General features: G+C 36.9%; 1 protein-coding gene across 1 annotated transcript; it reads right to left on the bottom strand.

Moving 5' to 3' along the window:
- Positions 1-12,292: 12,292 nt before the first annotated feature.
- On the bottom strand, positions 12,293-15,880 carry LOC123914869 (pentatricopeptide repeat-containing protein At5g11310, mitochondrial). Its single transcript, XM_045966033.1, has 2 exons — positions 15,180-15,880; positions 12,293-14,251 (listed from the first exon to the last, which is right to left on the bottom strand). Exons 1-2 carry the CDS (start codon positions 15,796-15,798, stop codon positions 13,050-13,052), a joined length of 1,821 nt encoding a protein of 606 aa, XP_045821989.1. The 5' UTR covers positions 15,799-15,880; the 3' UTR covers positions 12,293-13,049.
- Between the last annotated feature and the right edge of the window lie 20 nt (positions 15,881-15,900).

The following is a 15,900-nucleotide window of genomic DNA, read 5'->3' as shown; positions in this document are numbered from 1 at the left end:
ACTGAAAAAAAAAAAAAACATTTCATTTGTTGTATTTTTTTTCTTAAAAGCTGTCCTTTTTTGTATAATTACTTTTAAAAGTAATTATGTTATTGGTTCAAGTCACTGATGATGTTCGATGAAATATCTAGTTGACTATCTTTAGCCTACAAATTTTTTATTTTTTTTGCAAGACTCAATCTTTGGAATTAAATTTTTTGAATTCAATTTCACTTAAATTAAATATAAGATAATTACATATATATGACGAAAAACAAACGGACAATAAATTTCGTTGTTATAATTTTTTTAAATTGTAAAGTTAATTCTCTTAAAAGCAACTCTCTTAGACTAATTCGTATAATGTTGGTATATGTTACCAAAGCTTTAATGTGTGCGGCTTATAAAAAGGCGGCATTATTTTTAAATATGCTTGTATGTTAGCTCAATGTGGTTTTTAAATGTGCTCATAGGTAAAAAATGACGGATTGAACCAGTTCTATATGTTTTTTGTCGAGGGGAACTAATAAATGTGTTCATATGTTTTTTTTTTGAACAAATGAGACCTGGCGAAATGGAAACCTTTAAAGGAACTTGTCGATGCCAAATGAGACCTGACGCAGCATCCAAAGTCACTGCATCATGTGTCGTCAAAAGCTGATATGCATCACGAACAGTATAAACATCGTCCAAGTCAGACTGTCACTGTCACCTATCTGAAACATCGTCCAAGTCAGACTGCCACTGCCACCTATCTGAAACATGATCCTGCAGAGAGATGGTAAGAAGTAAAGACTCACACTCACCCAGGATCTTCTCCTCCCAAGCCCACAACCGACGCCGCCACACCCATGCCTCCCCTCCAGCCTCCCAACCCTGCATAAACATCTCGGCCACAGTCGCCGATTTGTTTTCTGCCAGGTCAAACAGCCGCTCAAACCGCTCCCGCAAAGAGGTCTCATCCACCCAGGAATCTGTTCATATGTTACTAATTTTTCTTCTTAGTATTTAATTATTATCATTATTATTTTAGGATTTGTATAAAGTCTATAGAGTCAATCACCTTAATTGTTGGAGATATTTGTTCCTTAATTTACTCCAATTAGGTTACTATACTTGTGTATATATACACCTCTTGTAAACTCTCAAAAGTAATGCAATATACAACTTTATTCATTCCCTTATATGGTATCAGTTGGTAACGTTCCAGCCCTACCCTGTTAAACCAGAAAACGCCGTTTTTTCTCCGTTTGCCGTAACACTTTGCCTCCCATGGCTTCTGATGGCTCTCGCTCCATAGCTAACCCCTATGAACCCTCCAAACCCTTTGCGTGTATCACCCTCAGCGGTGTCACCAAGCTTCTCCCTACCAATTACCTCAATTGGAAACTCCAGGTAGAAGCCTTCCTTGATGGTTTTGATCTACTCAAATACACTGATGGATCGTTCCCTGCGCCGACAGCAACGATCACCACCACCGCAACGCCTCCGGTAACATCATCAAACCCTGCTTTTCAAACATGGTGTCGCCAGGATCGCCTCATCTATGGTGCCATCCTCACCACTCTTTCCGACGAGGTGGCCTCCTTGGTGTCCCAGACGAAGACCTCGCACGACCTCTGGGAGCTTCTCAAGAACACCTATGCCAAAGCCTCCCGCAGTCACCTTAAACAACTCAAGGAACGTCTTCGGATGGCCTCGAAAGGTACTCAATCCATCACGACCTACATGCACTCTCTGAAGCAAACTGCTGATCTCCTCGTCTCTCTCGGATCTGCTGTCTCCGTCGAGGACATGACCGACCATGTCTTGCGCGGCCTTGATGACGGTTACCGAGCAGTCATTGATGGGGTCAACGCAAGGGACACTCCAATCACCTTTGATGATCTCCTCGAAAAGCTTCTCATCCAGGAACTCTCTCTTGCTGCTGCTCAACGCCAATCACCTGCTCCTGTTACTACGCTGCACGCTCAGGCAAGGTCGACCAACAACAAGCCTCGACCAAGTCAGGCACCTGCACTGACCAACCAACGCCCAGGTGATCGCAAACCATTCCTTGGTCGATGTCAATGGTGCAACACCAAGGGACACGTCCTCGCTGACTGCCAACTCTTTCGGACCCAACACCCCAGCGTCCCCGCACCTCCTCGTTCTTCTCTGAGCACCATTGGCCAGGCCCAGGCCCACACCGCTACTGCTGGCACATCCTCGCCTGGTTTTCTGCTCGACAGTGGAGCAACACATCATGTGACCAACGACCTTACAAATCTGGCACTTCACCATCCATACACTGGCCCCGACTCCCTATTCATGGGGAATGGTTCAGGTTTAAACATCTCTCACTCTGGAACACTTTTAATTAATGATTTATCCTTGTCTAATGCTCTTTATGTTCCCTCCATGAAACAACAAATCATTTCTGTTTCTCAACTCACCAAACAAACTAACTCTGCCGTTGTTTTCTTACCAAACTCTTTTTATGTCATGGACTTGCAGACACGCCAAACAACCCATAAAGGCTCATGTGTGAATGGACTTTATCTGTTGCCCACGACCTCACCTTCCGCCCACACCGTCCAAGTGGAATCCTCTGCTTCATGGCATCACAAGCTTGGACACCCTTCAACTTCCATCTTTAAATTTATTCAACATCATTTTTCTTTAGGTTCAAATAAATTTCCGCAATCAGATTGTAATTCATGCCAAATTAATAAAAGTCATAAACTTCCTTTTCATGAATCTACTCTTACATCTACTTATCCATTAGAAATAATTTTTTCTGATGTATGGACTTCCCCTGTTTTATCTATTGATGGTCTTCGTTACTATTGTTTGTTTGTTGATCATTATACTCGCTATATATGGCTATATCCCATGAAACTAAAATCTGATGTGCAATCTATTTTTCCCAAATTTAAAACACTAGTTGAAAACTTCTACCAACACAAAATAAAAGTCCTATACACTGACAATGGTGGCGAATACATTGGTCTTCGTTCCTTTCTAAGTACTCATGGCATAAGTCACCACACCACTCCCCCTCATACACCCGAACACAATGGCATCTCTGAACGGCGGAATCGGCACATTGCCGAAACCGGTCTCTCCCTCCTTCACCACGCTGGCCTTCCCCTCACCTACTGGCCTCACGCCATGACCACTGCAGCCTACCTCATTAACCGTCTCCCTACCCCAATCCTCGGGCACCAATCACCTTACTCTAAACTCATCCGCATTAGTCCGGATTATCATAAATTAAAATGTTTTGGATGTTTGTGTTTTCCCTGGATTAAACCTTATGCTAACCATAAACTTGCTCCAAAGTCTACTATGTGTGTTTTTGTAGGTTACTCAGCTGATCAACATGCATATCTATGCCTCGATCCTTCAACTGGACGGATTTACACCTCTCGCCATGTCAAGTTCGTCGAAACTGAATTCCCCTTCCGTTCACTGGTGGCCCAACCGATCACGTCCACGACCTCACAGAGTGGCCCACTCCAACTGCCCGTCTTGCCGACCATCGCTCCACCTACTGCGAGCACCAATCCCACATCCCCGGATACCTCACTTGTTGAGCCTCCCTCCCCGTCTGGCATTTCCTCCCCGACCACATCCCAATCCTCGTCCTCAAATACAACGAGCAATGAAACGACCAGTAATGACCCCCCTTCCTCCTTACAGCCAACATTGCTCCCACAACCACAAACGACCTCTCCCCCCACAACGACCACTAAACCCCATGGCGGTGGGATCATCATCCGGTCCAAAAACAACATCGTCAAACCCATCCACAAACTCAACCTCCATGTCCGTCCCTCATCCCCGATGGAACCTAGTACTATTACCCAAGCCCTTCGTGATCCGGACTGGCGTTCCGCCATGTTGGCTGAATTTGATGCCCTACATCGCAACAACACCTGGGAACTCGTTGGTCGTTCCTCTGCTCAAAATTTGGTTGGTTGTAAGTGGGTCTTTCGCATCAAGAGAAATCCAGATGGCTCTCAAGCGCCTACTTCGCTATCTGGCCGGCTCTTGCGACAAAGGTATTTTCATCTCCGCGACTGCTCCCCTGAACTTTCATGCGTACTCAGATGCGGACTGGGCGGGTGACAAAGATGATTACATCTCTACCACTGGTTACCTGCTCTATCTTGGCGACACCCCCATCTCTTGGAGTTCCCGCAAGCAACGCTCGGTTGCTCGATCATCCACTGAAGCTGAATATAAAGCCTTGGCCGACACGGCCAGTGAACTCCTTTGGGTACTCTCTTTGTTCACTGAACTTGGTCACACTCCTACAGCTGGTCCTGTCATCTACTGCGACAATCTTGGTGCTACACATCTGAGTGCTAATCCTGTCTTCCACTCCAGAATGAAGCACATAGCCTTAGCTTATGACTTTGTCCGTGAAAACGTTCAACGTGGCCGTTTTCGTGTTTCCTTCGTCTCTACCAACGACCAGCTTGCTGACATTCTCACCAAGCCTCTGCTTCGCCCCCGGTTCGAGTTTCTACTATCCAAGTTGCATCTTTCTTCCAGGTCGCCCAACTTGCGGGGGGATATCAAGCATAATTAGTATTTAATTATTATCATTATTATTTTAGGATTTGTATAAAGTCTATAGAGTCAATCACCTTAATTGTTGGAGATATTTGTTCCTTAATTTACTCCAATTAGGTTACTATACTTGTGTATATATACACCTCTTGTAAACTCTCAAAAGTATTGCAATATACAACTTTATTCATTCCCTTATATGCCTCCCCTCCAGCCTCCCAACCCTGCATAAACATCTCGGCCACAGTCGCCGATTTGTTTTCTGCCAGGTCAAACAGCCGCTCAAACCGCTCCCGCAAAGAGGTCTCATCCACCCAGGAATCTGTTCATATGTTACTAATTTTTCTTCTTCTTTTATTGTTAATATTTTGGAGAATGTTTCTCCTCATTTAAATTCTCTTTTAATGTATGATGTTGGGGATTCCACCTCTCAATTTTTTTTCTTCTAGTTAATGTAAGGCCTCCATTATTAAAAACAAAAAGTTGACATTTGAATGATGAATGATTTGACGGAAAATACAGGAATGAATGAAGTTCAAGTAGAACATGATGAGTACAAAATAATTCAAATTCATATTGAGAGATAGTCCCATTAAAATGGATTAATTTTGATAGTAAGCTTTTAAATTTGACCTTTTAAAGTGTTTCATAAGATTCGTGGAGGAAAAGGTGCATATTAAGTTAGACTTTATAAGGCATAGTCGACACGTAGAGGCAAACTCGACTCTCCTCTTTTCTTCTTCTCTTCTAGGCTTCTAGCTGTAGTCTGTCACCATTAAAGAGGGTGATTCAAGGTTAATTTCGACCAGAAATGAACTCTCCAAATCATTATTTCTTTCTCGTTATAATAAAAAATGTGATTTTCACATTTATTAGTTTTTTTTTTTTTTTAAAAAAGTTCACATATTTATTTGTTTTGATTTTTAGTCTTTGTATGATGTATTTTGTTGTTCTGTTTTTGTATGGTGTATTGTGTTGTCTCGTCTTTGTGCGATGTTTATTTATTTCAAGTTGAAAGATTAGTTCGATAATCTAGTGCAGATTCAATCAATGTCGACTTTGGTATTATCAATGCTACATATCTGAAGGCATTGACATTCCAGACACTTCAATATAGTCATATTTAAAGTTGTAGACTTATGTAATTTGTCGTTTTATGCTATTAATATGGATAATGTGAGTTTGTTCGCAAATTTATCTTTTTTGTTTTTAGCGACTTTGAATTTGTGTTACATCAATGTACCATATCAATTTGAATGAATGAAAATCATTTATTTTGACTATAAAAAAGTTAGACTTTACAAGTAGCCTGATATGATTTTTATTAGTAGTCTAACGGCTAAAAATTTCACTTTTAAAATGAATTTGTGGATGTCGGTTAGTGTTCGAATTACAACTCCTACATATATATATAAATTAATGTCATCATCAACTGAGTTAAGCTCATGAGAACAATTTTGTATGATTTCTTATCTGAGTTAAGCTCAGATCGGATGAAGAAAAATCGATCATGAAGCCAATTTCAGTGAATGAAATTGATGGGAAGACTCAAATTGGACATAAACGAAACTGAATCAAGAACTTTAATGAAGATGAAATACTCAGAAACAGAATCAGAAACAAATCTTCAACAAAGACTAAGAAGAGCAATGGAACGAGAAGAAACAGAAAATTGAGAAAATTGGATTTTCTCGGGAAAATGCAGCGGAAAATTACACTCAAGGTGGATACCAATTTTCTTATCTGATTTCTTATAAAATATAAATTATACACTTTACTTTTCTCACTTGAAAATTTCAATTTAGCTTCCAATTTTGAAGGAGCGCTAATCATAATATTCAAAATTTAAATGCCCCATGCGGGTGAGTGGTGGAATTGTTTTTTCAGATTAGTTGGTCTTAGTTGGTCTTTGGGCCAGATATCGAGTTTCAAAAAATAAAAATGTTGGATTCAAATCTAATCGTGAAAATGAAATAATGTCCATTGAAATCCTATTTATTCGAATGATTAGTCTCTATAATTACGTTACGCGCAAAGATATTCGGCTAAAGAAATATGCAAACAGAATATTGTGTAAAAACAAATGTGTAAAAGAGAATATTTGAAGAACGATGACATTATTAAAAGTTAAGGGGAAGCAGTCAAATTGAAGCATTATGTGCAGACAAAAAATGAAGTTGATTGAAGAGCAGCAGCAGAGGTATTATTCACAGCATAAAATATTAACAATGGCATACAACATGCTAGTCGGTAGTAGTCGGTACTATCTGTCTCTTTCAAGATTGCATCTTAGAAATGCGTTTGTGTCGTATCATATGTTTTATGTTCATGATGTAGATGTTAGATAATAATGTGTTAATGTCATTTTATTATAATAGGACTAAGAATAGTGTACCTTATATCGTATTCATAACTTTTGTCATTTTTATAGAAACTACTTTTGTCACTTTCTCCTTCTTCCTCTCTTCTTTCTTTTTATATGTGATGAATGAATCTCTATTGTAAACATAGTATCATAGTTGCATACAATGGTTCGATATTAGGATATATTGTAAAGTGGTCCAAACCTTTTGCATGGTTTGGACCAGCTCGCACTCCAAAATTTTGGATTGAATGACTCATTTTGTGACCAATTTGGTTCGGTTATTTTCACTTATTCAATTCAATGCCATTTTGCAATCGCGGGTTTCTTGTCTTAGTTCAGCTCTATCGCGGTTGAAGACAAAAAGCGAAGGAGTATTAGGGATTTAGTGAATGGTATAGAGAGGATGGTCGCTCACGTGACATTTTCTATCAATCAACCTCGACCTTTAGATTAACCAAAATTAAGAATTAAAATTTGGTGCCGAAGTTTTAGTTTGACACCGGTTTCAATTGATCCTGTCCCATTTAATAATATTATAATGTTGGAATTTGTCTTGAAATTGAAGCAGAAAATTGGTTTTGTTATTGTTTTCACACACCGGGCGAAGCAAATGGCGCCCCAGGCGGAAATTTCTGCATAACAGGTCTGACTTTTTGTTTCTGCGCCCCGGGCGAAAAAACACGCAGTAATATATATGTGTCACGTTTTCTGTTATTTGTAAGGTGATGTTAGGGTTTCTAAAGCCAACAAAAGACTAGGGTTTATTAGAGAACTTTTCTTGGGAATACTCTAGGGTTGGGGATTGATTCATCACCTTGTAAACACTTATTGATCGAATATCTTGGTCACGGGGAGTGATTCAGGAAAAGGGTAGAATTCAGGAACAAGGCTAAATTCTTGCAACTCTTGTATTGAATCTTTGTAATCAAGCTTTTTATTGATAGTGGAACGGAGAGTGACTTTCTACCCCAAAGTAGGTTGTTATAACTGAACTGAGTAAACAATTTATTCGTGTCTTTTATCGTTTTTGGTAGTTCTAGCTTTTGTTGATTTATTGCTTATTCTCATTCATTTTGATTTGGTTGCTTCAATTCATTTGTCTCAGACATCAAATGTTTTATTGATGTGGTTTTCGGTCCGAATTCACATCATTGTTAATAAAAAGTATTGGCACAACGGTTTATTCTTTCAAGATTTTTGCAATTTAAACTTTTGCATATGGACAAGGTTAAACATCTTCAGACCATAGTGATAACCAACATCATTGAGAAGTAAGCAATTCTAGTCATACCATGATCACAATCTTTTAGATCATAATTATGTCCCAATTTTGTTGGACTTGACATGTGGGCATATACTGGTAACACAAGAACCACACAGCACAGACAATGTAATAGAATGATGACTTGCAAAACCTCTAACACAAAAATGGAAAACATTACAAACTTTGGTGTGGAACTATATAAATGTATATGCTCTTAAAAGAAATAAATATTTGTTCGCAAGGATTGCAGCCAACATGCCAGGTTGGGACACAATTTTGCTATCATAGATTGATGAATGAGGTTAATTTTAGTTTGGACCAATGAAAAGATTTGTCATCTTGGACCAATTCAATAATGTCCCTTGATATATATTTTAAAGTCTGTCAATCATAGATTTATTCACTAACAAGATTAGTCTGTCTATTTTAAAGTCGATCACTTAGATTTTTATACTTAAAAATTGTAATTTAACATATTTTAAATATAACACACAACTCTTTTTTTAATCAAATACACACAACTTGATAATGCAAAACCAGTTAAAAAAATTAATTATTTACATTTCATTAATTAAATTACATAAATAAATGCTCCAAAAACATTCATCAACCGAACATTATTCAACTAAACACTTTTCTATATTTGGGAAACTAGTAACAGGAAGAAAATGCAAGAACATCATATTATATGGTTAGCGAGCGTGTAACAATATATTATTTAGAGAAGCTTGCTTAGATATTAACTCTTTAACGGAACAAATCATTTATTTTTCGTGGTATTGGTTTATAGGTCGTATAGGAAACAATGTTGATTTGGTGTTGTCAAATTGGTGTAACAATCCTTTAGCTTGTTTTTCAATGTATCTAAGGTGATTGTGCTTGAATCGTAAGGGTTGTTGAGTACCCCTTGTACTCCTTATAATTCAATTTTTGCTTATAAAATTGGCTGTTTAAAAAAAATAAAAATTGCTTATAAAAAAACAAAAACAAAAATTTAATTAAAGCTAATTCATTTTTTTTAGGAGTCTTGCTAAATAGTGCATCCGGGGCACTATTTAAGCATTTCATTTAAAGAAATAATTTATTCAAAAAGTGAAACAATACAATTTCCAATTGGTTGACTTTACGTATTCTCATAAAAATTCTATCAAAACTAACTATTTAAGGTCTTAAAGAGTGCCCCGGAGATAGAGCTGTCAAAACAGACGGTCAGACCCATTTCGGGCAGGCCCGGTCGGGCTTCGGGCTTCGTCTGGCCGGGCTAAAAAGCCCAGATAAAAAGCGGGCTACCAAAATTAGTGTCTGAGCCTGGCCCGGTACGGGTTGTCGGGCTTTCGGGCCGGCCCGGTTTATTTTTAAATTTTTTATTTTACTTTTAGTGCTCAAACTCAACATTATAAATAGGATCAATAATTCTCGTGCGTTCTATTTTAACTCATCCGCTACTTATATATATATATATATATATATATATATATATATATATATATATAATAATTCTCGCGCGCCTTATTTTTACTCATCCGCTATCTAAAGTTTCTCGCACGTCCTATTTAAACTCATCTGCTACCTACGAGTTTCTCGTGTGCCATATTTTTACTCATCCGCTAACTACGAGTTTCTCACACCATATTTTTACTCATCCGCTAATTACGAGTTTCTCGCGGTCGTATTTTTACTCATCCGCTACCTACGACTTTCTCGTGCGCCTTATTTTTACTCATCCGCTACTTATGAGTTTCTCGCGCGCCCTATTTTTACTCATCGATCTGCTACTTACGACTTTCTCGCGCGCCCTATTTTTACTCATCCGCTACGTACGAGTTTCTCGCGCACCCTATTTTTACTCATCCGCTACCTACGAGTTTCTCAGGTGCCTTATTTTTACTCACCCGCTACTTAAGTAGTAAAAATGAGAAATTTGAATAAAAAACATCGTTCGCTACTTAAGTACTAGATGATATTTGAGAAACTCGTAGGGCGGCAAAAGAAACTCTCATAATACAAACTAAGTTCAAATCATTCAAAATAAATTATTTATATTTATTTTTAATTTTAATTTTTTTTATTATAATTTATTCGGACTTGCGGGCCGTACGTGGCCCATTCGTGCTAGCCCATATTTTAATCGGGCTTTATCGGGCGAGACTAAAATGTCCGGAAATAATCCGGGCTATGATTTTCAAGGCCCAAGTCCGGAAAAAAAAATCGAACTTAGCGGGCCGGCCCATTCAGACTAGCCCATTTTGACAGCTCTACCCGGAGACACTAGTTCGCATTTGCCTTTTTTATAGGGTCGTGTGTTAACATATTTTCGAACACATTAAAAAAAGTTAAAAGAAATAAAATTTACATTAGCAAAGGCATTAACAAAGGTAATTTTATTTTTCATAAAATAAAATACATAATTCCAAGAAAACTAAACAGAAAGTCTACCTAAACACTACAATGGTTGCAAATTGGCATTTCCTGGGGATCAAGATTTACTACAGTAGCATATCACACGGTTTTCACACTGTTTTCAATTTGGACCATTCATTATCAATCACACAGTACATATTGATTCTGTGACAAATTCTCTAAAAATGATCACAAGTTCACAACCGTACATTACAGATCGGACGGTCCTGATGCGATATAGCGTGAAAACTGTGTCAAAATGCACAACAGGAAATCTGTTTCCCATTTCCTGTCGACAAAGTCACTTTCAATCCGTAGAATTTTTAATTTAAAAATAAATAAAAATAACTGGATGTTTACCTATTATACCAAGTCATTTTATTGATTAAGCTACACCACTCAACAGAAACAACTCATTGTGTAGGAACAAATACAAAATAAAATCTAAAACTATACTTCATTAGTAATGCTAGATAAACTATAACGACAAATTTCATCTAAACAACCTCTTCAGTTTGATTCGTTATCTAAATTTTTATGGAATTCTGCTGTCCTTTGCGATCTAAACACAAAGTCATTGGAAGTGTTTATTGAGTATCCGATATTGGTATGAAATACGCCATTTTTAAAAAAAAAACTAAAGTACAGATATTTTTGTACAATGTTTTTAATATGATTATAGAAGTTGAAGTTAAAATACATTCAAATCAAGAGTGTTAAAACTTCCTTTTACTAGTAAAAGATTTGTTTTCACCATATTAGCAACAAATACAATATCATATCTAAAAGACACTTAATTTTTACAATTATTTTTTATGATAGTATATTCTTTTTTATAAGCAAAAGTTCATGGTTGAATAATTGATTATCTTATTCAATGATCATAAAAAGAGAATTTTTAGTACTCGTGTATTCCAAAAATGTCTCTTATTTTTATATATGTGTGCGGAAAAAAAAATAGATGAAAACAAGTGAGAAACAAAACAAATAAGTAATTATAGTTTGATAAAATAATATAGCAAAATTTTATGCAATTATTTAAATATAATAATTTTTTTCGGTAGATAGACGAAATGGCATCCGACCTAATAATTTTGACATTTCTGTCGGTTGAACTAAGATTTGTGGACATTTAAATATATTTGTGGATATTTAAATATAATAAGTTATTTGATAAATAATATATACATAAATATTGTCAAAAAAAGATACATAATTATCAACAACAAAAAAATACATAATATAATTGGGGTTTCGTAAAAATAAAATAAAACAAGAGGGGTTAAAATATATAACCATTTTGTATTTTAATCATATATAATATTCAATTTCACATGACATGCATGATTCAAAGAGGCATATTTAATACGTGAAAAAAGAATGAGGGATATTATTTCTTTACAAACTATATATCTTGATGGAATATAGTTGTTGCGCTATTTGTTATTAAAATACATGCATGTAGTCATACTTAACTGATGAGAGTGAAAGAAAATATATATTATATATGTTTATTTTAATATGAGGTAAATTCTACAAGTTAGTTTACGAGTTGAATCTACGATTCGATTCCACTTAACTATAATAAGTTGACGTAAAATTATATTCTGACAACCTTGATTTAAATTGTTCAAATGACAACTAAAAAAACATCAAAATTAAAAAGTAAATTGCTGAAAAAGTGTAGCCTCTAGTGCAGGTTCATCGAGAGAAAGACAGGCAAGTTCAAAAATATCAGCTCTATCAAATAGATCTCATTCATCTCCACCAATATCCTACATTTTTGTTGTTCCTTCATTACAAGTTTCACTCTTTCTTGATAAAAAACCGAAGAAAAAAAAATGCATTTTGTGTGTTTGGTGTACCCCGCGAGTACCCTGCTGCGCGCATCCAGTATAAAAATTAAAAAATAAAAAAAATAAAAAAATGGTACCGATTTGGTCAGTGCCTTACGCGTACCATACGCATCCCAGTACTGAATATGTACCGGTACTCTCTCTCAAATGGAGTAATTGTGATTCATAGATTAGTACCTGAGAGACATCAGGTTAGATTAGAAAATTTATCAGCAAAAAGAAAAATTCCCTCGAGATATTGATCTTCAGTCACATCTTCTGGATTAGGCATGGCTCCAACTGAAAACAAAGACTAATAAAGTCACAGCCTCTATAAGGCGACTGACTGAAACTGATGAATTTCACTTCAGTAACTGCCATCTCCATTGATAAATATCCAAAATTTAGCTTGCATATGCTAGAGTGGATTAGACGACAGTGAATCAGTTCAGTGACTACTGCTGTGTTGCCTGCTAATAGCAATAGCATAAAGAACAGCAGACATATTTGTATAGATCCCTCTGATTCTTCACAGCGAAATGTGAACTGATTACCATGTCTTTCAAACAGTCCAAAAACAACTGCCTCCCTACTGGTAGTGACATCGCAGATGTTCATCTTATACCTATCGTTTTCTCAGTATCCTCTATCTACCCTCTATCGTTTTCGCAGATGCACTTGAGACAGCATTTTCTGATGAACTTCTAAACTTATCAAGTTCTTTGGGGTCCTTCAGCAAATCAGAAACTGCTTTGGCTTTTTGAATTATAGATTTTCTACGTGCATGTGCATCATCTCTGACTTCACCATATGTATTTGGCAAGTTGGTAGAATGGGGAACAGACGACATCAATTGGCAAAGTTTTTGAGCCATTTCAGTCATACCTTGTTTCTTTAACTCAACATTCAATTTTTGAAATGTAAGATATTGAGGAATTAAACCTCTTCTTATCATGTCCTCAAATTCTGCAAAAGCCTCTTCCAACTTATGCATTTTGCATAGTAAATGAGTTAACATGGTACTCGTAGCCAAGTCCATGTCATGTCCTTTGTGCCTCATTTCCTTGCTAACTTGAACTGCCAACTCTAACTTCTCCTCTTCACATAACATCTTCAACACAAGATGGTAAGTTAGACGATCTGGATCATGACCAGATTCAATCATCTTGGTATACAAGTTCATCCCTTCCTCAACTTTTCCACATCTTGAAAAGTACCTAAAAAAGTAATTATAAGTAGTGGGGATTGGAAGGAACCCTCTACTTATCATCTTTTTAAGAATTTTACTTGCACCTTCAAGATCTCCTGCCTTACAAAAACCCTTCACTAGAGAATTATAAGTTGAAAGAGTAGGACCTATTTTCAAAACATGAAAACGCTCCATCATACCCAAAGCCTCTTTAAATCTCCCAGCTTCTGCCAATGCATCAATTATGGGGTTATATACAATTGCATTTGGTTCAATTCCATCTTTGGTCATTTCACCAATCATCTCAAGCGCCTTTTCAACACGGCGCATCCGACAGTATCCTTCCACGAGGGTACCATATGTCACAACACTAGGTCTCACATTCTCCTCCTTCATCTCTTCCCAAAGTCTCTCAGCATGTTTGAGTTTCCTCGCTCGAAACCATCCATTTAACATTATGTTATAAACCCGAACCGAAGGAACCCAGCCCAGATCCGTCTCCTTTCTCCTAAGAAAATACTCTGAAGCTTCCCTACAAAACCCTTCTTTGCAAAGTGCATCAATCAATATCTCAAACAAACTCATTTCCGATGCCGAATTCAAAATTGTCTTCTTATCTTTTGCAAACTCAAATGTCCTAATAGCAGCCTTGTGCATATCTACAAATTTATACATAAATAAAAAGTTAGTTCCTCACTACATAAAGTAAGAGAATAATGGAAAAACTACACTAACACTTGTGATTAACCAATTTCAAATAGATTATTGAACACTTTCAAAAACCTAAATTGCATGGTTGTGTCGCCCAACTTCAAAAGTAAAATGATGATTTGTTTTGTTGTTTTTGGGATCAAAAATAAAAGTATTCTCATAATTTAATGTTAAATAAACAAGTCAGCAATATTTACACACCAATGTTAATAATTAATTTTCATCAACAAATCCAAACATTACCTGTACCAAAATCGACTTCAAATATTTTCAAACTAAAATCATTGTATAAACTCATTATTTGATTGAATTATATTTGAATCATGATTGTCTACTGGCATACACACTTCTAAGACTGAGTTTGTTTGGATTGACTTATTTGACTTTATCCACTGCAATAAGCACTTGTGAGACTGGTTGTGAGAACTTATGAAAACAACTTATGACATGTTCATAAGCTGTTTTCAACTCTTTCCATAAGCTCTCTAGAATAACTTATTAAAACAGCTTATAGTGTGTACAATAACTGTGATAAGCCCTTATGTTGTAGTTTGCATATTAAGTTGTTCAGCCAAACACAACCTATTTGGAAGAGCTTATGAACACAGTGTTTGATATGTCCATAAGCATTTGTCACCTTATTTCCATAAACTCTCCACAATAGCTTACAAAAACAGCTTATAGTTTATATGAAAACTATATTTTATCTTTTGTTACAGAAATAACTTACACAAGCATTTATCAAGGCCTATATAATCAAGTTATCAAAACACCTCAAGTATGCAAACTCTAAACTCTAATCCAAATAAAAAATCTTCAATTTGAGCAATCAAAATTCGTAAATTGAAAACCTAATTTAGCAAACATTTCTACTACCTGCACGAGCATAGCGTCGAATCATGATAGCAAAAGTACCAACAGAAACCAAATTCTCTTCTTGTTCTCCATCATCTCTATCAATTCGATCAAGAACAAGACTCCAAGCAGAATGAAACTCCCTCATTTTCGCAAGTACGTTGATGACTGAATCAAACAGAGCTGAATCCGGTTTGAACCCGGGTTGATTCTCAGCCCAGAGATAAAGCGAGTGAAGTAGTTTCGGAGAGGAGCCAAAGTGATCGAAGACGGCGCGGATGAGAGGGGAAGTTGGTTTGATTTCGGTGAGGGTAAGTTCAGTATGGAGAGATGAACCGGGAGAGATGGATGAGTTGGTGAAGAGATTGGAAATGAGAGAGAAATCGTTGGGGGAGAAATTGGGGTTTGGTGTGGGGGAGTTTGGGTTGGGGTTTAGGGTTGGGGTTGAACCGGGTTTGGTTTGGGTGGGTGGGAGTGATGGCCAGTGGATGAGTGGGTTTCCGGGTTGAGAAAGCCATGAGGAAGAAGAGGATGAGAATGGAGACGAAGGAATGGGATTAGGGTTAGGGTTTGGTTTGAAGGTTGATGATAGCAATGGACGAAGGGAGAATAAAATGCGATGAGGCTTCTGAGAATGCATTTTGGTTGCAGAGATGTGAAAGGGAACGAACACAGTTTCTTTGGGTAACACAGTTGAACTGAGAAATTTGATAGTTCAAGTAAATTTGATTACTGACTCAAG

The sequence above is a fragment of the Trifolium pratense genome, linkage group LG1 (assembly GCF_020283565.1).
Source record: "Trifolium pratense cultivar HEN17-A07 linkage group LG1, ARS_RC_1.1, whole genome shotgun sequence".
NCBI lineage: Eukaryota > Viridiplantae > Streptophyta > Magnoliopsida > Fabales > Fabaceae > Trifolium > Trifolium pratense.
Note: the sequence above shows the minus strand (reverse complement) of the source record. Positions and strands in the feature narration are given on the sequence as shown.

What these genes read in the sequence shown, in the direction of transcription:
- LOC123914869 (XM_045966033.1), bottom strand. Translation starts at nt 15,798, where the DNA reads ATGCATTCTCAGAAGCCTCATCGCATTTTATTCTCCCTTCGTCCATTG. An exon ending in TCGACGCTATGCTCGTGCAG is followed by an intron (nt 14,252 to 15,179) that starts GTAGTAGAAATG and finishes ATAAATTTGTAG; the next exon opens with ATATGCACAAGGCTGCTATT.